We start from the raw sequence: 21,625 nt of genomic DNA, 5'->3' as shown, positions 1-21,625 counted from the left end.
TCACTTCCTGTAATGTAAAAAAAGAAAAAAGAAAATAATAATAATAATAATAATAATAATAATAATAATAAACAGACGGAAGTGTATTTTTTTATTTAGTCCTTTATTTCTTTTGCATGATGATGCACTGTTTATACCATTCAATAACATCAACTACTTCGAATCTGTGTCTGCTTGTAATATGACCAGTGCTACCACTAGGCTTCACTGTGCACATTCCTATGTTTGTGCCATCAATGAATCGAGAGGAGGGACCGAACAAACATGTAACATTCAGAGAATGTTGCCTCAAGGTTCCCTGAAGGTTATTTAAAGCTTTAAATGACCTTTAGAGAACGTATCCGTGTTTGCCACTTGGGTGTATTTTCTGCATCCCAAATTCATTTTAACAGGACAATCCTCTTACATTTGTTTATTCCCAATGGCCCCTGCCAACACGTTTACCTTCTTTAGAATTGGTGGTGGGTCCATCGTTTTATAATGAAATATTTTTCCAACTTATTCAAAAATGTTGGGACGTCATATATACATTCAAACACTATTAAACAAGAACAATCTTGGTAATTATTATAATACAGTAATAAGAAACAGATGAAACAGTCACAGATAGAAAGTAAACTATCAATTTTATGAATCAGAACGTTTAGGCTAATACATGCAATATTACATGTATTTGTTTTACTTTATTTTGAGATAAAAAAAATAATAATGGGGAGGTGTATGGAGGACAAAATCATTACACTACATTTATATAAATGTATAACTGAATCCATTATTAAATGCAAAATCATAAACAAAATATTAATTGCATAGAAATATAAAATGTGTGTGTGTGTGTGTGTGTGTGTGAGTGTGTGTGTGTGTGTGTGTGTGTGTGTGTGTGTGTCTGTGTGTGACACAAATTAAGAAATAAATGAGTAGTACAATTCCTTATCAAGAAAAACATTGATGTATTTCTTGATTCAATTCCCTTTATTCTACTGTGTTTATTTCTGCGGGCTAATTTTTGATGTAGTATAAACTAAGGTTGCAGTAGTTTGGACACACTAGCTTTTATTTTTGTTTAGTTTGGTCTGTTCAATTTCTGTGGTTCAATGTTACGAGAGTCAACGGAAATTCATGACGTCTCCTTTTTTTGGCAGTGGAATATTAAAGCTAAAAAACTAAAAATGGAAATGTTTTTACATTTGTTTTCATCAGTTTTTGTTTAGTTATTTAGTTTCAGCTTAATAACTATATTTTTCACTGCTTATTTTCATTTTCATTTCAGTTTTTGTTTACCATAACAACTGTTGTGTAAACACAGGTGTTAACACTGTTAGGTATTGCCGTAGTAGCTTTCTTGATAGGATTTACTTAACTGATAATGAACTTTCTTTGGCTCACTAGTCAACCACATCATCAATCTATACCTGCCAAAACATCTGGCAAGGGTGAATGTTTCCAGGTTTAATACTGTGATGTCAGGAGAAAGGAGAATTGGCTTAAAATTGAAAAGATGGGTAAGAAAAGTAAATGAATAAGGACATTATTTTTCTTCTTGAATGCATAGTGCTGTTCTAATTCATTGATTCCTTTTACATATTATTGATCAGACCTATTTCATGACAGACATTTTGACATGTTACTGCACAGGTGTAATTAGTAACAAAAATGATGGCTAGCTGTAGGGACAAAATGATTGTTTCCTTGTGAATGTGAACATGTTTGCCATTGGAAACATCTGTGTTTGTTCACCTATTTAAAAAAAAAATATGGATGGTTTTGTCCTCCACAGACGGAGTAGGATGTAATACTTACATTCACTATTTTCACATCTGTACGTTGGCCCTTAGTGGTCTTTTAGTCTCTTAGAACTTAGATGTTTCAACTTTGGGGGATGGACACAAAGACAATATAAAGCTCAAAGCAAAGTACCATTCTTTCTGTGTCTCCAAACAACCTTTAAAGTTGGCAAGGATGGAAACATTTTTGTCTTTATTCCATTAAAGAGCTTATAAAAGTAGTCCCAGACTTCATTGTTCACTCATCTGCTCTATTAAAACAAGCTCACATCTGAGAGTAAGAACATTTACATTTTGGAAAATTGACTAACAAACATAGAGGACAATACTAGGCCTGTGTTTAGGAAAGTGGTTCAGTATTTGTAGATTGTGAAGGGTTTTTCTCAAACATCCATCAGATACATTACAGCACACAATCATGTGAAAAGCAAACAATTCAATGTTGATACATTTCAACAACACAAGACCGGTCATAGGATTGAAATGTTACAGAAATCTTTTAATCTTTCACTCTATCAGCCACACAGTCAGATTCATCTTCTTTCAATACAGTCTGTCAGAGTTAAGTTGGCCCCCTTGCTGACATGTCTAGTCACCAGTTAAGGATATCTCGGACATGGCCCCACAACTTAGTGATCCACAGGTTAACCCCAAGCTCTGTTAAGTACTGAAGCTCTGGCATCAACATCTTTCGGCACAACTTTTGATGTGCCTTGTCCACATTCTTCTTCAGGTTATAGCCCATGATGGACTTCTGTCCGATGGGCTGCCAGGGCTGCATGGCAGTCTCTTGGATGTTGCCAGCTTCTACAGCACGACCACCCTCAATGCAGATGGATGCCATCTCCGTGTTCCTTCTCCTGAGCTCTGCCACATCCTCAACCATCTGCCGCCGTCCATATGCATCTACTTTTTTCCAAAAGGTCTGGTTGAAATGCTGGTATAGCTTCCAGTCAATAGCATTCCACTCAAGAGCCCGGGCCCTCAGCTCAGTTGTGAGTTTAGACACAGTGGATCCCTTACGGGCGTTAAGCTTGAAAAAGAGCACGTCGTCCAACTCCCAGCAGAGGGCATCCTTGAGAAGGATGAGTGATTCCTCAAAGTATTCCACCAACATGACCAGCTGAAAACGCTCAGCAATGAATCTGATTACCTCTTCTACCTGCGGATCATCCAGCTCCAAAGTGTTGTCCTGTCCAAAGTCAAAGAACAGCAGATTCTTGAGGTAGAAAGAGTTGAAGCCCTGTGGATCAAAGTAGTAATGGGGGTCACGTAGAAACTCAGTCAGCTTATCTTCACCTGGTATCTTCCAGGTAAAAGGCACCAGCCGGCCAAAATAGTGGAAGGATGACTCAAAAAGCTCTGCAGGGTCTCGCAGAATAGTGATGTAGGAAGTGTCCATAGGTAGCAACTTGGCCACCTCGGGTGCATTAAGGCGCATGTGATTACAGATAATATTGAAGCACATCCCAGGTCTGTAGTCTTTAACCTGGGAGCGCTGGAAAAGAGATGGATAGAAGAAGTCATTTCTGCTGTCAGGGAAGGCAAATTTGAGCCGGTGCTTCTCCCCAAAGCGAAAAAGGATGTTGAGGAAGGTGCTGCTGGCTGTTTTGTGGGTCTTCATGAACATGATATCCACCCTAGGAGCGCAGGTCTGACCCGGGGTTTGTTGTGAGCTGTTTTTGGTTGGTTTGGGGTGGAGCTGGGATGGACGATGGGCACAGGAGTAAGGCACTGGAACTCTACACAAACGAAAACAATCACGTGATAAACGTGCTGATGACGCTAATGAAATGTACTCACACAAAATTAAAAAAAATCAGCAAAACATCTCATTTGAGAGTCCACAATTTAAAAAAAATTCATTGAAAAATGACCTGAATTATTATTATCAATCATTTCAGCTCTAAAATACAGTAATGGCTGAATAAATGTGACATACTGTTTGTTCAACATGATGTTTTCCAGAGAACACATGTACACTAGTGTGATGAGTCTTACTCAGGCAGACTGAGGTGGATCTGGGGAGTGGAGAGGCAGTACAGCAGGATCATGCAGCTGGTCAGGAGGGTACCCAGGACCAGGCCTTTGCACATGGACCTCCACTGCCTACCTTGCTTGACGGCCATGGTCCAGCAGAATCAAGGATTACCTTAAAAACACACAAAAGAACATCATCTTCATTATGGGGAGAATTTTCTACCTGCTAGCCACCCAGACACTTTTTGTTACTTTGAAGATAGACACAAGAAAACCTCTATTCTACCTCTATGTTATCTCTGTTAGCAAGAAAGCAAGCTTTGAGGACACATTGACACCACTTTAAATTATTTATTTAGATGGCGACTTGGGAATTAAAGTGACCCTATAGATTACAATCTTTGTTCTCTGGTTTCTACTGGAGTGGACAAACAAACATGATGACACATACAGCAAGCAATCTAATGCAATAGCCTTAAAATGTAATATAACAGTAAAATGTCCATTTTAACTATATGGTGATGTAAGTATTAGGTTAAACAGTGCAGTGCTGTCGTCAGGTGGATCATCATTTAAGGTACTTTACCCACAGGGAGGCACATTTTCAGTGTGTTTGACCAGTTTCACAGTTAGCCTCATGTCACTTAGTTCCCATAGTACTCATCAGTACTTTTAAACACAGGAAGTACTTTGAATTGTATGGTGAGCTAGAAACTGACATACCTGCGAACTGAAATGACAGTGTTTCTCAGCTGTCCCATAAAATAAATAATGCATTACTGTGGAAAGTGATATTGCATTCCCCCTGCTGACTGCCGTAAGACGAGCCACCAGCTGACTCAGCTACACAGGTGAAAAGTGTCACTGACCACCTGGAATTTTCAGCATTATGTGACGAATGTGACCCCAGCAGGGTTTGATAAGGGCCTTTTAGCTTTTATTGCTAAATTTAGAGTTGCTAAATCAATATTTTGAATCAATTCTGCAAAAAATTTGTTGAAATTTCGATTTCAGTGAAAGCGTAAACTTATTTTTTCTCACAGCAGATCACTTAAGTTTTCTCCCCATTCCTCTCACAAAAGAATGACATTCTGAGCTTCCCTCAACAAAAAAGGACCCTGATTACTGTAAACTGTGATGGAAAATATACTTCTGCAGCAGAGAACAGAGCAGAGTTAACATCAGTTAAAGCTCGGGCTCCTGGTTAGCTCGCCTGGTAGCGCGTGCACCCATATTTAGAAGGCTCAGTCCTCGATGCTGTGACCACGGGTTCGGTTCTGACCTGTGGCAAATTGCTGCATGTCATTCCCCCTCGCATGTCTAAGCTGTCCTATCCAATAAAGGCCTACAAAATGCCACAAAAATAATCTTAAAATCAGTTCAATTAAAAACTGAAAATAGTCTTTGTTACCAATTTTTCAGATCCTTTACTTAAATAAAAAAAATAATACAATTAAATATAAATCAACACTAAATTGTGAAAATGCTGCATCCTATTTAAGTAAAAGTACATAAGTATTGCAATTTAAATGTAAAAGTACTCATTCTGCAGTAAAATGGCCCATGAAGTACTGCGTATATATTATTGCTGTTGAGGCTGCCGGAGCTGGATGTAGTTTAAAATATTTTATATATAGTTCAGTAGTTTAGTCCAGTGGTTCCCAACCTGGATGTTGGGCCTCTCCAAAGGATTAAAAGATCTAACTGAGTCTAATCTGAGAGGTTGTGAAAAGGAAAAATGGGAGAGACAAAGAATTTAAACAGAGTGCAAGTTTTCCGTTGTTACTATTTGTGTGTGTATGTGTTTGAGCTGGTGTTATGTGTGTGTTTTTTCTCTACTCTCTTGTGCCACCCTCTCCATCTAACTGGTCAGGCACACCTGGAGCCCTACAGCAATCAGATAGATTGATATAAAGCTGCAGGGATGAAAGCAAGGGAGGGGGCCGGTGGGCCAGATAGCCGAGCAGAGTCTCTGTGGGTCATAAATCTGGGCTGGGTGGTGCTCTTTATTGTGTCTATTGAGGGAATTTGTTACTGATTGTTACTGGTTGTACCAGTGGTTTGTTTAGTTTAACTGTTTCACTTCCTTTCTCTTGGGGAAGTTGTTTTGTGTTAAGATTAGACCCCTTTACTTCCTTATTCCTCTGCCACCACTGGGGACGTAACAGTTGGGTTTATTGTGCATCATCTGATATGGTGTTTGGGCATTTAACCTCCTTTTCCGTTTGTGAATCACACACCAGTTTTAATGAATCCGTAAGGAATTAAAACTATGATAGCCTTTTTCCTTTCTGACAAACCCATATGTAATCCCATCCTACTCTTAAAGTATGATGTCCTTTATATAGTGTCCAGTGTGTCATTTATTATTCATTTTTGTATTTAGTACAACTTTGGGTTATGGTTCAAGGTTGATGTCTTAAACCTTCCTATTGACCTGAGTTACTGTGGGCACCTTGGTCCCATGCATTGTAGTCACATTTTAGGTTCAGTCTTATCATTAAAGCATTATACAAACATTACTCACCAAACACAGCTAAAAAGTCAGTCTGCTCTTTGTTTGGACTCTATGAAGAGTCTATTAAGGAGCCATGTGAGAGCTCTTTCTCTCTGCCATCAGAATCCACTCTGTTGTGAGACATTTGAGGACAAGGCTAGTTTCAGGTGGAAAACTTTAGTCTGCAAATGCAAAATAAATTTCAAGTGACATTTTTTCTCCTGCCTCGGGGACATACCTGCAATAACCTTCACACTTGGGATTCAATTGGACTAACTTGATCGTAATCCATTATCTTGAAATGTCACCTACTAAAATCACCTTTTTAAACATTAGGACCTCCTTAAGGCCATTTTCCAGTCCACACTTCCCCTGAGCTATGCATGGCTGCACACCAAACTCTGATTTATTGTTCTGTTATAGTAGAAGCTGAGTTGCTCAAGAGTAATATTGTTTAAAGATTAAATATAAAGAGTACATTTAGGACAATGTTTAACCGTTTTTCGTGTAGGCATGTGATTACATAGCTGAAGTAACTTGCTCTAAAATTTGACAAAGACCATAAGCAATATCACAAGGACAAAATAGCAAATTCAAAACAAAACACTGGAAATAGTCTTACCCTCATACATGAATCCAAAGTGAAACTAAAATAGTTTGTTATCCAACTGCATTGTCCTCTTCTTTTCAATCAAAGTTGATCTCTCCCCACACTATTATGTCAGATCCCAACATGCACATTCTGCAGCACAGTCCCGTACTTCCCCTATCCCATGCCCAGTGCTACAGAGCTTATTCATCTGGTTGCTAACTCTCCACACGCACACCTGATGCCTTGGGCCACCTGCCACCTCCCCCTCGACTTTCAATTCTAAAACCTGATCTAGCTGATTAAAGCTCTGCAGGGAGGCTCATCTAGCCATCTGTGACGTCAGGGGGTCTGTCAGGGGACATGCACTTGATATTCAGTGTGAAGAAAGACAAAAAGGGAGGGGAGGAGAGAGGCTGTACAGTCCCCATTCTGTGTCTACATACAGAGGGCTATTGAGTGGAGACACTGGAGTCTGAGCTGTAAGCCGATAGGTTGGGTGGAAAAAAGCATAAAGAAGAACAAATACAGAAAGCCAAAGCACAAAGGCTCTAATTGTACCACTTGATCAAGACCACTCTGTATCTGTATTGTAAATAATGCTTATTAAGCAAGCGGTGTGGACACACGCTAAAGGAGAAATGTAGACAGACAAAACTACTATTGCTTGTTGTACCACACATTTAACAATTATCTAAACAAACTGAGCAACCAACACAGCCTGGATTGTCACGCAATAGTTTGGATGCCTAAAATATTTCACATTTTTTTCTGTAATCTATGCATTTAAGCTGTCAATATTTTATATTATAAGAATGGGAGTAAACATTGTGACATTCAGTAAACATGTTATCCTGTGCTCTGAAAGGGCCAGTTTCAATACAATCTATTGTGCAAGAGACATTTCAACAGAGAATGAAATGAACATTCAACGAGTGATGAGTCTATTTGGCTCTGTTAGGCAGAATGTAGCAATGTTTTCATAACGTTACATACATTCACTACGTGCGAGTTCTCAACACTGTGGCCCTGATTCTTGGAGGGCGCACCTAATTCGAGCTGCTCATCCCACACTGGCACAACACTGCGGCTTTTGTTTATCTGGGCGTGCCTTTGCCTGCAGGCCTCCAGTGTCAGGCCGAGACGTGAACTGGGTGGGCATGGGTGGAATGCAGATCTGGATGAGAGGGGGCAGGGAGCGTCACAAACTGAATAAGGAGATTGAGGAGAGCAAAGCATGACTGGCCTGGCCTTTGAACCACGATCACAGCAGCATCTCAAGAGGGCAAAGGGGCTTATGCGCCTCCGTCATCAACGCCCACTGCCCATGTGTGGACAAATCACTCAAGATGGCCAATCAGCAACAGCACAGTGACCTCAACGTGTGCCCACTGCACAGATGTGGACTCCTGGATCTTGGACATAATGTATTTTCACGTTTTGTGAGCCATTTCTTCTGATCCATACACAGAAAAGTGACGACAGAGGGCAACTCATCTGTTAGAATTAGAGACTAATTGATCACTCGAAGCATTTTTTCTTGAATATGCGGCCCAGTAGCGGAGCGTGGAGAAACCCGCACAATAGCTAAAAAAAAATTGCATTTATTTAATGTTGCAAGATCACAGGTAACAGGTTTGAAATAATATTTTCATTTAAATCTTTTTGGATGTAGATCACAATCTATTGCCAAATGAGGTAACACAATGGTGATTGAATCTTTGGCCCACTAATCAAAGCCCTTGCATTTGCAGTATTACAAAACAGGTGTCTGGTGACATTGCCACTAAAAATCATAGCAGCGCAGTAATTGTCAGCCAGCTGTGGTTGGTCCACCAGAGAGGGAAGATGAAGCCAGCGCAACAGACTCCTTTTTAACTCTTGCATACTGTTGTGAATATACTGTTGGCCGTACATACAAGAAACAAAAGAGACTGCAGACAATGAAACTGCAATTACTGCGTAAATTACTGCAAAAAGAATTAAACGGATATTCGATTGTAACTTTAATACTTTGTTTTTACTTTTAAAAAAACAGAGCGTTTTAAAATAAAGTGAAAGAAATATCACGTGATAGAATAGATCATACAAACAACATAAAGGCAAAGAGTTACTTTTACATTTATAACAATTACCATATGAAACATCCTGTGAAATTGTGCACCAACGTCACGGTGCATTCAACTCCCTCACAGAGCTCTCCAATCCACTTACAGATTTTAGAACATGTTAACCTGCAATACACTACCTCAAGAATGTAAATACAGTAAGTCACTCTGACAAACAGATCATCAGATGAGTTATTTCCTGGCCTTTTTCTTTGATTTTTCAGCATCATCATGGGCCTTTCTCTTGGCAGCCAGCTTGTTAGCCTGTAAGAGGAAAAGGAAAGCCGTTAAGGCATTTTAGAGGTCAGTGAACTCCAGTGGGTCACCACTTGAATGTAGTCTACACACAGCAGCTACAGAGTACTGTTTAAAGAGATAAGATGTCCGATACTGAAAATAAAGGATCCATTGTTAAACATGTAAGAATGTTATCTGCACAAACAGTATTATCTACACGTGAATGACATTCAATCAATAACAAAATGGAACAAACCTCTCGGACTTTTCTCTTCTTTCCGAACATGATCTTGTCGTAGAGGTACTTTTCCTTTTTCTTCATCATCATGATGGCCAGACGTTTCTCCTCGGCTTTCTCCTCCTGCTCCAAGCGTGCTGGGTTTTCTACCTTCACTTTACCAGCTGTCACTTTGACTGTGAGAGACTAAAAGGACGTGAGGAGTTGATGTAAGTTTCCACCGGTTTGTAAAAACATCAACACGAAGTATGGCAGGGAAAAGGGATCAAAAGTCTCTTACCTTGCCCTGGGATCTTTGTTCTTCCATCTTCTTTAGATTTTTCTCTTCTGCCTCTTCATCATCTTCTCCCTCTTCATTGTCCTCTTCCTCCTCCTCTTCTTCTTCCTCCTCCTCCTCATCATCATCTTCCTCTTCTTCCTCGTCCTCCTGTTCATGGGCTATGATGGAAGTAAATATATATAAATGATGTGTCCATGGACTGAATTATCATGCAGCCCATATAGATGTTTAGATTTTACAACACAGACTCAAGAGACAGATTTTCTTTTACTATGATCAATAGAAAATATATTCTTTAGTATCAAATCTCTTTAAATTGATCTAAAAGTAACACAAACTTATTTTTACATGTATCCTCCCTCTACTATGTATCACATTGTCGTAAAACATAAAAAAGGCACTGTTTGAAAGACAAGAGGTTGAGAGAAAATGCTTAGGGTTTGTACCAGGTTTTTCTCCTCGTTGTAGGGCCATGATCTTTAGTTTTTCGGGGGGCACGTAGTCTCCGTCCTTCTCCTCCACGAAGGGAGAGAGGTGGGGGGGCAGAGTCACTCCAAGGAAGTAGTCCTCCACAGGCAGGATTATTTTGGCATTGACACAATCATACACCCACTGGGGCTGGATGTAGTACCTAAAACAAATAATATAATAAAACAGTGCATCTCCCACTAGGCCTGCAAGATTCAGGGGAAAACAATGAATGACGATTGTTTTGATTAGAAATGATAACACAATTCTCTGCCACAATTTTTTTGACCATGACAAAACAAAACAAATTGGCAGTACTAAACAGATTTTTTTGGCACCTATAGCACATCACATAGCCTGTAAACATAAAGGCTTCAATGAAGAGAAGGGAGAGCATTGCAGGGCTTTAAAACCTATTTTATACAGTCTGTTTAAAACTAACAGAAGACAGCAGCAGTGTTTGTGATGGAGTCAGCTCGTAAAATTAAATGAGAATCAAAAGCATTAAGAAGAAGAAGAAAGAAAAAAATTGCAGTCATTTAAAGATTAAATTTTGAACAGCGAATTGAGATTGTGATTTTATGATTAATCGTGCAGGCCTGTCTCCCCATAAGGGTGAGGGTTTTACCTCCCTGCTAAATACATGCATGAGGGAGCTGGCAGGCATGATGGAAATGACGTGACCATTTGAAATTAAGAGGGGGACAAAGAAAGAATACTGTCTCTCAAACATGAAGGACAGGGTTACTTCGAGAACGGAAAGACGACACCGATTGGAGATATTGTAGAGGATATCGCCATGTACAAGGAGAGGAGCACAACTTATCAGCTTCTTGCATTTATTTATATTATTACTGTAAATTAATTTGTTGTGGAAATGTTAAACATTCCTTTACCTGTTGATATACTGTTTGTCGATGTTGGGTCTGTCAACAATTTGATGTGTGATGGTCTCATCCGTCACCTCGTATGTGCTGCCGATGCAAACAGACTTGTCCCAGGACACCTCACCACCAAAGCACCTGGAAGTCAGCAGCAAGACACACAAGACCGAAAAGGGGCTTTTCATCAGTTTGGAGTGTATGCGCATGGTTTATTTACATCTTCTAAAAATGTCTTTGACTTTTCTGTCAGTTTCACTGCAGCAGCTCTCACTCACCTGATGAGAAAAGCCAGCGACTCTCTAGGCACTTCTCTGTTGAGGAAGAACTTGAGACCCTCAAAAAGCTTTTTCTGAGCTTCCTCCTGTTTCTGTTCCCTTTCCCTGGCCTCCATATTGGCCATGTCCTCCTGAGGAAAAGAATTAAAAAGGTAAACATGTTTTGATATTTTTGTAAAGGTTGGAGGATTAAAAAGCCACTGTTTTGTTAGTCATGGAGTTCTTCGAAATCCCTGTTGCGCAATGTCTGAAAGAATGATGTAAACAAGTTGCAGCAGTTATACAGGCTTGTGTAAGGCCTACCAGGGAACTAGGTTCATGCCTAATGTGAGAAACCTCTTGTCCTTAGCAAACAAACATGAAGCTGTAATCCCCAGTCTTACACCTCCATCACCTTTGACTCCACTCAGACATATTGGGACTCTCACCTGCACCCTCAGAGACCAATTAGTTTATCAACAGTTGTTTTTCTGTATGTTTGATGACAATACTCAGTGTCATAACTATGATATCAATATTTTATTCACAGTATATTAAAACAGAAAAGAGCAAAATCTAAAATCCGTGAACTGATTATCTTACCCCTTCAACAGGAAACTGGTCGAGTTCAGCCTCCTCCTCCTCTGCGGTGGAAACCACCCGCGCCAGACTGGCACTCAGAGCTGACAGTTTCTGCACAGGCAAAAGCCATAGGCTAAGAACAACAGTTCCTAATTTTTTTTTAAATTTTTTTGCATGCACCCTTGCTCATCATTACATAACCAGATAAAAAGGTACTACAAAAAAGGTACTACATAGTGCGCAGTACCACAAGAAGAATGTGTGGTACCCTAGATTTTATTATTACTTTAAAATAAAAGAGGTTATAATGGTTCAAGATAAATAGCCTCACCTCTAAGTAGCTTTCTGAATTCATGGCATAGTCATCATCATTCTCTTCCTTCAACTCAGACTCTGCTTTAACATCCAGCTGCAAAAGAAGGGATGACATTAACATTGACAGAGTACAGGTGTGCTAACAGGTGACCAAATGGCAATACATCCTTAGCGTAATCACGCAGCATAACTGTTTATCACTTCATATCTTCACAGGTTAAATCTTACTAAAATATGTCACAACAAGAGAAAATATAAGATTAAAATAAATACAACATGGCCGTGTGAGATTGTTTCAGACTCCAAGATACCTTTGGTGGGTAGAGCAGGTTGAGGGAATGGTAGAGTCTGAAGTTGATGAACCCCAGGAGAGTGGTGTAAAACTCTGTGAATGTTGCCATTACTCTGTAGTCAACATCTGTTGGGTGCTAAAGAGCAAAAAAAAAAAAAAAAAAAAAGGTTTTTCAAGTTACCAACCGTAATCTCTGGCGCACACAAAGGCCTCCGTGCAGTTAGTTAACTCATTTAAACAAAAGAGTAAGTACGCTCCATCAGCCAACACAGCCTAAAGTTTATTTACACTTGCACTGTAGAGCCCTGCAGTGTAATTCTATAATAATAATAATTATTACATATTAGATAACTGCTTATGGTTAGCATAATCACTATGAACTGCATTTCATAATTTACTTACATCATGGGAGAACTGATATGGCACCAGCCATGTAATGAGCTGTCCCATGGCCTCAGCTTGGTAATATATCCCCTTGATGGAGATGAAAACCTATCACGAACAGACAAGTGTTAAGTTCGCAACAGAACAGATCAATGAACCCAAGACATGTCAGTGCCATTATATTTATATGTCAAATTGCTGTGCAGTGTGAAGTGGCACCTTTTTGAGAGCACGGGATGCAATCACATAGTTCATCCACTCCACAGTGAGCCGTCGGCACAGCTGGATTGTCTGAACGTGGCATTTTCCTGTTCGGGCGAAGGTGGAGAAGAGGAAGCACATGCAGAGGGCATCGTCGATGTCACGGAGAGCATCAATGAAGGAGGGGTACCTGCCACAAGAAGGAGCACCACGAAGGAAACAAAACTTGAAAAATAGGTTTTTAAACTTGCAAATAAAAAAAGCAAAATAAAATTAGTCCATCAGTAATTAAAAAGCTCCCTAAATATGTGAACATTCTTCTACATGTTTTAAATCCTAGCAGTGTATCTCACAATTTGCAGTTACCCAGTAATTCTGCTGATACTCTAGTTTGATTACACACAGTCCGTTAAGCTCAACATCGCCCTCCTATGTTGAGTAAGGAGAACACCACTGTCCCACCTTTCTTTGATGATGTGGTCCAATTTATAGACCGGCTTGTTCTCCTTCAGTCTCTCCACAGAAGACCATTCTGTTTTTCCATATGCCTTCTTAAGTTTGCGTACAAAAACCTGTTAAGACAATACAATACACAATAAGTTCACATTTTCTAACATTAATGCAGAAAAAAACACTAGGAAAACAAGGGTTTTGAGTGTAGGAGTGACGAGATCCCGTCACAATATTAAAACATGACAAGATTTCTTGTTGAGGCGAAAAGTTGATATCAATACTCAACCAGCATGACAGAGTCTGGCATTGACCTCGAAATTAGCACAGAAGATCCCCCCGTCCATTCTCCAAAGACAGAGTTAACTTTTGCAGAGCAATAGCAGAGTTTCAGCTGGAAAAAATGGACTGCAGCCTGCAGTTCAGTGTGTTGCTGACTTGCGCAAATCGCTCTTAAAAAGTAAAAAATGAATTGAATAGCGGAAAGCAAAACATCCCTTTACTTTTATTGATATTTAAAAAAAAAAACGATACCTGTCTTAAATCAATACTAGAGCTTGAGATGTTCCGATACCAGTATCAGTACCACCTCCGATACTGCCTAAAACGCTGGTATCAGTATCGGGAAGTACTGGAGTTCATGCACCGATCCGATACCACGTAATAAAGCCCCTAAAGAAAATCTACTTTAAAAGTAGTTTGTTCTTTTCCCGCTATAACGGACTGTCAAACTGGATAATAAAAGAAACTTCTGTGGTGTTCATTGTTAGTGTTTGACAAAGAGTTTAACCCAAGCCAGACCGGCAAGTTACATCCATACTGGAATAGTGGTATATAAAAACACAAAAAAATAAATGACACGCTGGTATCGGATCAGCACTCGGTTCAGGTCTCGGTATCTGGAAGCAAAAAATGGTATCGGACCTTCTTTAACTAGAGCAGCCTACTTCCCTGTTTACTGCTCCATAACATGCAGAGGAGAAAAAAAGCATCCGTCTCCACAAAAATCTAGTTGTGATTATTTGCTTTGCTTTAGACGGACTCTATAAAAGCTTATACTGGTGTAACTTGGTTTTGACAAAATCCTATACAACAGAGGCAATATACGGTTGTAACTATCAACATTGAGTGTTCGTGCTGTTCATTGTATCCTTGAAAAATGTTCGTTTGACGTGTTAACTAGACAGACCTACTTCTGTCAATGTCAACATCAATCAGAAAAACTCGGAATTCCCAAGTAATCTATTTTTTTTTGGTTTAACTAGACACATCATACAATTAATTCCTTTTCGTAATCTTATTAAACTGTCTAGACATATGAATAAGTACGGTGTCATCAGAGAAGCGGATTTGTGTCAAAACCTTTCACAGTGCTTGTTTTTCATTTTGTGACATTCCATTGAATAAAACTATTTTCACAGTCATATTTCATCATTGAACTAGTGTTAATGACCAATGAGTGTCTGGTTGCACCAGTAATAACACGTAACAAATTACATGTACAAAAAAGTAAAAACAGACCATTTTCAATTTCAGAAAAATACTCAGACACAGACTGATTTCCCTTAAGTTAAAATGTACTTTCTTTGTATTGGAGGAAGTTATTCATCCACAACAGGACACCAATTTAACATGGTACAATTAATATCCTTTTCAGAATAATCCATTACTTATAAGCATGTTCATATGACAATAATGAACTGGAGATATTATTAAAAAAAAAAAAAAAAGATACCTTGTACTCTCTGAACTTGCCAACGATAGGCTCATGCAGCAGAAAGCGGATGTCTTTCAGCAGGTAGAAGGTCCTTGGGGCTGTAGATCCCTTGTTCACCTTCTTCTTGTGCTTGGGCTCATGAGGGTAGATGCCTTTAAGGATGCAGAGTCGCCTTAAAAAAAAAAAATAACCTGTACATTTTTTGTCTGTGACATGTCTGCTGTCTGGGGTTGTCTTGCCATTCAGGTGTCTTGATATAGAGCTGATTTTCAACAATCTTATGGGCTAAGAAGTAGGGCTGCACAATATAAGGAAAATGTGCAATAACGTTGAATATCGCAGTAACAATATTACTTCTAAACACATATTCAAGTGTATTCAGTTCTGCATTTAATGTAGGCTATACTTTATTTTATACTTATTTATTTCTGCTGTTGCTGCTTTCTGTATTAAAAAAATAGAACAAATTGCTTGTTGAATTTAAAACAAATTAAATTTGTATTAAACCAATTAAACATTTAATTTAATTTTAAAAGGCACCACTAAAAAAGAATGACAGATTTTAAAAGTGTAGTTTTCTGCTAATATCTGTATATACTGGGTAGAGGTAGAAATCCCCTAAAATCTCCCCCTCTGGTTGTATAAGGAGATTGAAGACAAAGTAAAGGACTGTTTTATGGCAATTCACAAGATTACACTCCATCTGTTTATTTTGTCTATACATGCTTTTTCAAAAGTATCTTTAAAAAAAAACGTACAAATATCAAGTTTAGCCTACATCCAGTTGTCAATTTATTAAATTGCATGCTTCGGCTGCAATACAGTTCACCTGCGTGAAGTATGTTGTGATTTCTTGTCTTAGAAAGGTGCTAACTCAACTTAATTGACCGTTCAGAGGACGCCGTTCATAGTGCTGTTGAATTGTATTGAGTTATACTGAGAGCTGGTTCTGTTATTTTGTCTACCCTCGATATAAATGGGTTGGATAAAATATAACTAACATCCAATACATATCGTCTAATCCTATTCCTCATAGGACACTGGAATCTGTGCAATTTCATTTCATACAGTGCAATATTTAATACATTAACCTTTCCATTACTGTGCAATATTTATTTACTTAATATTAGTACTTAATCATTTCATTCCATCACTGTGCTATATTATTTATTGAGTGTTAACACTTACCTATGCTTATTCAAGCTGATTTATAGATGTATACTTGACAGTCACTACACTTTATATCTTTGACTTTATATTTTTGATATTTTATACTGTTATATTCTTATATTTTTTTGTGTCAACACTGCAAAGGGATTGCTTTAACCTCGTTGCACAAGTACCGTGTACTTGTGTATAATGACAATAAAGCCATTCTATCTTCTAGCTATTCCAATCACCACCACTGTTAAGGTTACCTGAAGTCTGGGAGGCTCAGCGATAGCTTCTTGCGAGCCTTGTTTCTGGTGATGTAGTTAGTGGCAGAGCCCCTCTCATACTGGAAAACAAGGACAGACGACAACATTCAACTCCACAACAATCATAGACCTTTACTCATAGTCAGGTTAAGTAGATGCTTCGGCCTAAAACCGCTAATCTGCACCCCTCCAGATTTTACGGTTTCAGAAAAACAAACTTCAGCAGGCTCCGTTAGCTAACTAGCTAGCCAGGAAACTATTGGAGTTAACGTGCCTGAGCCTGACGTTAGCACGACGTCAACTCTTACCTTTTTCTTTTGAAGACCTCCCATTTACAAAGGATATGTGACCCTTTACACAAGTTTAGGTAAATGTAATAGTCAAAGAATTAAGCAGCTAAGAAGCGAACACTACGCTCGCTATGTACAGCAGCAGATGCACGTGTCTTTGACATGCGCGGAGAAGACGGTGGAGAAGGACCCAGATGGTTGTCGTTCGTCCGCCTGTACAAAAACCCCCAAACCAAAGCTCAATTTCTCTCTTTTTGCTCTTCAAACTTGTGTTGCATATTAAAGCACAGCGCACACCCACATCCGTTTTTAATACATATCATAGTTACATAACTTGTATACAATAAAATAAGGTTTTATTTTAATGAAATTGTAACACAATGCAGTCTTGGCAGAATACAATATAATACAATCTGTTAAACGACCTGTGTTGTCTCTGAAAAAAACAAAAGCAATTGTTTAAAATGTCTACCAAATAAGTTCATGTGCAGAACTTATACAATTATACAATCATCAGAATAAACTGACTTGAAATAACATGCATGATTTGACCATAGCTGAACCCCACCCCTTCCCTCTCGGTGGTGGGTGCCAGAGATGCTTGAGAGAGATGCAGACCAGAGCTGAGCAGTAGAGAGTGAGAAAGAAAATCGTGAGAGTTGAATAAAAAGCTAGACAGGGAGACCAAATCAGAGAGAAACTGTTTGACTTCACAAGGACAAGGACACCTCAGGATATGTGTGAAATATTTCACAAGTTCATCATGGGGCTACGGGACTTTATAAAGGATTATTTTCTTGGTTTCTGGGACTATGAAACACCAAAGGTGATGGTGGTTAAAAACACAACTCTTGGAGTTATATATAGAAGCGTTCAGTTTCTTGTCATCACCTATTTTATCTGGTAAGCTTCATATTTGTTTACTTGCCTGACCACTGTATGTGCTAGAGAGAAAATCTATCTACATGTTTTGTCATCACATGTGCCATGTGTCAGTTTTAATGTGTTTTTACCAGTAAAAAAAATATAAAAGTAAAGCATGAAATTGTGTGTTTGCCAGTAATGTGTGAGTGTAAAAGGATTGAAAAAAAAAATGGAGGAAATACTTTTTATTTGTAACTAGACACAAATAAACAGCATAATTGATGGAGACAGTCGATGGGTTAGGTGTTTGTATTGAGTCTCTCTGTCCATTATATTATTAGACATGTAGTTTGAACTGAGGAGAGCAGTTTTCATAGACTTTGATTTTATGAAGATATTATTATTCATCTTATTGTTTCAAATCGTAAACGTTTTCTCATATAACATGTCTTTAGTTTTATGACTGAAGTGCGTTATCTTTCCCTCTTGTCTTGGCTTCAGCAAAGAGGGCTGAACAGATCCAGGGCAATCTGACACCTCCAATACATATCAACTGCATAATTGAAAATGTGATATTGCATCTGTCTGTTCTACCATCCTGAAGGTATGTCTTCATAAGTCAGAAAGCCTACCAAGAGAGCGAAACCCGTCCAGAGAGCTCAGTTTACACACTCATGAAAGGCACAGCAGTTCTTGGAGATGATATCTTGGACACTGTGGAGTACGCTCGACCATCGGAGGTGAGTCCGATGCTGCAATACAATCGAGGAAGTCTCACCTGCTGTACTCTGTCAGCATCATTATGTCTTCACACCGGAGTAAACCCCACTGACAAATAGTTTTTTGGTGGCATTTTCTTCCCAGGGTGGTGGTGTGATTAGCACAATATTGAGACGAGAAGTTACTTATGATCAGAGGCAAGGAACCTGCGCTGAGGTGAGAGGTCAACAAAAGCTTTCTCCACAATAACATCTGCTAGTATGCAAGAACAGACAATGCCATAATCTGTTTTATTCCACTTCAGTATTTCAACGTTGCCAATGCCAACTGTACGAGAGACTCAGACTGTGTCCAGGGAGAGGTCAACTTTGATGGCCATGGTACTGTTTCATTTCTTACAAAATCTTTCTTCAAGCTTTGTCTGTGTGTATTTTCCACAGTTTGTATCTGTTTTAAATACATTCAGGCAGAAGGACCGGCAAATGTGTTCAGTACTACAACCACACCTTCAAAACCTGTGAGATTCAAACCTGGTGTCCTATTGAGGAGTATGCTGTAGTACGGTAAGCCAGATGATTGATTATCACCCTCAAGTTTGCAAGTCCAAGTCAGGTTTATTTGGATCATCCAAAATCCAAAAGAAGGAAAAAAGTCCCCACATATCTTAAAGCCAATAAACAAAATAAGAAAAACCTTGTGAACACTGTGCCAGCTCAACAACCAGGCATAGTGGGGGTCTGGACGAAACATTTAATTATAGTGATCTTAAAAAAAGACTATATACTTCAACCTGGGGGTCAGGAACCCCCAAGGGCCACAAGATAAACCTGAGGGGTCGGGAGATGGTTAACAGAATAGGAAATCAGAAGAAACATTTTTTTTGCTTGAAAAAATCACATTTAGGTTTTAATTTTTTAGTTTTTACTTTTTCTGGTCTTTGTTTTGCCTGTGAATTACTGGATGTTTTTACATTTTTGAAAGAAATCTGTCTTTGGTTGAATTGGCCATTATTTGCAACTTGTGATGAAGGGTCACAAGCAGACAAAGCTTTGTGTCTAAGGGGTTGCAAGCTGAAAGGGTTGGGAACAACTGCTATAAAATATAGTTAGAACCAAGGACAAATTATTAGGTGTGCAACTTATTGCACATATTTATCTGAAACACACTGACGGTGTAAGAATATGATTAGTCTGATTTGGTGTCTTCAACAGAGAACCAGCATTAGTGGAGGCCATCAATTTCACGGTGTTCATCAGGAACTCTATCCACTTCCCCAGATTTAAAGTGTTGAGGTAGAGTACCTACACACTCACACACACACACACACACACACACACACACACACAAACACACACACACACACACACACACACACACACACACACACACACACCCCACACACACACACACACACACACACACACACACACACACACACTAGAGCAAATGTATGGGCTTTAGAAGAGCTACTGAAACTTCTGTTCTTGTCTTTGGCAGGGGAAATATCAAAGATGCTTCAAACAAACGTGACATGCAGAAATACCTCAGTAAGTGTCATTACAATGAGGAGAAAGAGGCCTACTGTCCAAACTTCCGTTTGGGCTACATCGCAGATCAAGCCAGGGAGAATTTCGGTGAGCTCTGCAAGACTGTGAGTGAAAGATGTCTTCCTTTAATCATACATATAACAACACATATTGTCTCTATAATATCTAAGGATGGATGTGTTAAAAATGACCTAATTTGTGATAGGGAGGAGTGATAGGGGTTTTCATTAACTGGAAGTGTAACCTGGACCTGGATCCTTCCCATTGTAAACCCACATATTCCTTCCGTCGTCTTGATCTCCGAAAGGACCAGGCCAGCTCTGGTTACTATTACAGGTGAGCACCAACGCTGACTATTTTGTTCAGCATTTGAAAACTGCTTTTGTCACATTAGCTTGTGAGAAGTTTCCCAGCCTTAACCCTTGTAATTTCTGTGTAATTTTCCAGGTTTGCCAAATATTACAGTAAGGACGGGGTAGAGTCTAGGACGCTAATCAAGGCCTACGGCATCCGTCTGGACGTCATCGTTCATGGACATGTTAGTGGATACTCCACCATCATCACTACGGTTTCAACTTACTGTGGATGTCATTATACTAGTCGCATGTCATTTCTTTTTCAGGCTGGCAAATTCAGTCCCATCCCAACCATCATCAGCACGGTGACTGCAATGACTTCAGTTGGGATTGTAAGCAATTGCTACATTAATTTTTTTTCTTGAGACTTTGAATTGAACGCTGTGGCTCTTTGTCCCACAAAGTGTTTTTTCCTTTTTATGTCACCCCTCTAGTGTACCATTATTTGTGACTGGATCATGCTGACGTTTATTGACAAGAATGAAGTCTACAGTGATAGAAAGTTTGATGAGGTGAGTAAAAGGCATCATATATCCAACCTCAACTCATATGAATACCTCTAAGTCAAGGTCTATAAAGTGGACAATTCTGCATTTTTAAAGAACAAAACTAACAGCTTCTACATGATATATAGCTACTATATATATAATATATATATACAGTATATAAAATACATATATACATATTTTTAAATTGTATTCATTGCATAGTTACCAACTTGGTGCTCATGGTAGTTACTAAACACATTTTGCTTCACCAAGGAACATCATTTTACCAAACTGACAATACATTCTAAATAAGTTCTTGAGTAATAATGCGGAGACACCAGGACTCTCAAGAAAGATTCTCCATATTTATAGAAGCCAACTGTATGCATCTTTTTCACAGAAATAAACGGTAAAATCATTGGTGTCTTAATTTAATTTAGCTGAAGTAGTTTCAGGTCCCTGGTAGAGTGCAAGCTGGCTCACTAAGTGAAGGATATCTGTTGTCCACAGATTATTAAAGAGCCCAAGGTGCCCATTCCCACGGAGCTCAGCTACATCAGCAGCTATGGCTCAAACCATTCAGACTTGTCAGATGGTGTACCGCTGTAAAGTGGTCACAGTTGGCTCAGTCCTCGCTGGATAAAGGTGTGACGTCCTCCATCAGCTGACCGAGTGGATCCTC

General features: G+C 39.1%; 4 protein-coding genes across 5 annotated transcripts in view; 1 reads left to right on the top strand and 3 right to left on the bottom strand.

The window, feature by feature from the left end:
• Positions 1–115: 115 nt before the first annotated feature.
• gal3st1a (galactose-3-O-sulfotransferase 1a) lies at positions 116–8,578 on the bottom strand. Of its 2 annotated transcripts, XM_032516431.1 has the most exons (4): positions 6,884–8,578; positions 6,292–6,392; positions 3,786–3,936; positions 116–3,526 (listed from the first exon to the last, which is right to left on the bottom strand). In XM_032516431.1, the coding sequence occupies exons 3-4, from the start codon at positions 3,911–3,913 to the stop codon at positions 2,377–2,379; spliced, it is 1,278 nt and encodes a 425-aa protein (XP_032372322.1). In that variant the 5' UTR covers positions 3,914–3,936; positions 6,292–6,392; positions 6,884–8,578; the 3' UTR covers positions 116–2,376. The 2 variants fall into 2 exon arrangements, with proteins under 2 accessions (XP_032372322.1, XP_032372321.1); XM_032516430.1 differs by lacking the exon at positions 6,292–6,392.
• Positions 8,579–8,839: 261 nt separating this feature from the next.
• Positions 8,840–17,182, bottom strand: pes (pescadillo). The gene is made up of 15 exons (XM_032516426.1): positions 16,987–17,182; positions 16,679–16,758; positions 15,279–15,432; positions 13,556–13,665; positions 13,112–13,283; positions 12,911–13,000; positions 12,528–12,644; positions 12,233–12,310; positions 11,923–12,012; positions 11,341–11,471; positions 11,078–11,203; positions 10,160–10,344; positions 9,714–9,871; positions 9,452–9,619; positions 8,840–9,222 (listed from the first exon to the last, which is right to left on the bottom strand). The coding sequence occupies exons 1-15, from the start codon at positions 17,008–17,010 to the stop codon at positions 9,151–9,153; spliced, it is 1,755 nt and encodes a 584-aa protein (XP_032372317.1). The 5' UTR covers positions 17,011–17,182; the 3' UTR covers positions 8,840–9,150.
• A 334-nt stretch (positions 17,183–17,516) lies between these two features.
• The window catches only part of p2rx2 (purinergic receptor P2X, ligand-gated ion channel, 2), a 4,401-nt gene continuing 292 nt past the window's right edge, over positions 17,517–21,625 (top strand). The window contains exons 1-12 of the mRNA XM_032516432.1: positions 17,517–17,871; positions 18,437–18,572; positions 18,697–18,768; positions 18,857–18,932; positions 19,019–19,115; positions 19,764–19,844; positions 20,050–20,203; positions 20,305–20,435; positions 20,547–20,637; positions 20,722–20,787; positions 20,890–20,967; positions 21,454–21,625. The exon at positions 21,454–21,625 is cut by the window's right edge and continues 292 nt beyond it. Of these exons, the coding sequence (XP_032372323.1) occupies positions 17,705–17,871; positions 18,437–18,572; positions 18,697–18,768; positions 18,857–18,932; positions 19,019–19,115; positions 19,764–19,844; positions 20,050–20,203; positions 20,305–20,435; positions 20,547–20,637; positions 20,722–20,787; positions 20,890–20,967; positions 21,454–21,552 (1,248 nt within the window). The 5' untranslated portion in view covers positions 17,517–17,704 and the 3' untranslated portion in view covers positions 21,553–21,625. The remainder of the gene's footprint in view (positions 17,872–18,436; positions 18,573–18,696; positions 18,769–18,856; positions 18,933–19,018; positions 19,116–19,763; positions 19,845–20,049; positions 20,204–20,304; positions 20,436–20,546; positions 20,638–20,721; positions 20,788–20,889; positions 20,968–21,453) is intronic.
• The window catches only part of pole (polymerase (DNA directed), epsilon), a 20,262-nt gene continuing 19,493 nt past the window's right edge, over positions 20,857–21,625 (bottom strand). The window contains exon 49 of the mRNA XM_032516420.1: positions 20,857–20,868. The gene's annotated coding sequence lies outside the window, so the exon portion shown is untranslated. The remainder of the gene's footprint in view (positions 20,869–21,625) is intronic.

This window comes from Etheostoma spectabile, chromosome 5 (assembly GCF_008692095.1).
Source record: "Etheostoma spectabile isolate EspeVRDwgs_2016 chromosome 5, UIUC_Espe_1.0, whole genome shotgun sequence".
NCBI lineage: Eukaryota > Metazoa > Chordata > Actinopteri > Perciformes > Percidae > Etheostoma > Etheostoma spectabile.
Note: the sequence above shows the minus strand (reverse complement) of the source record. Positions and strands in the feature narration are given on the sequence as shown.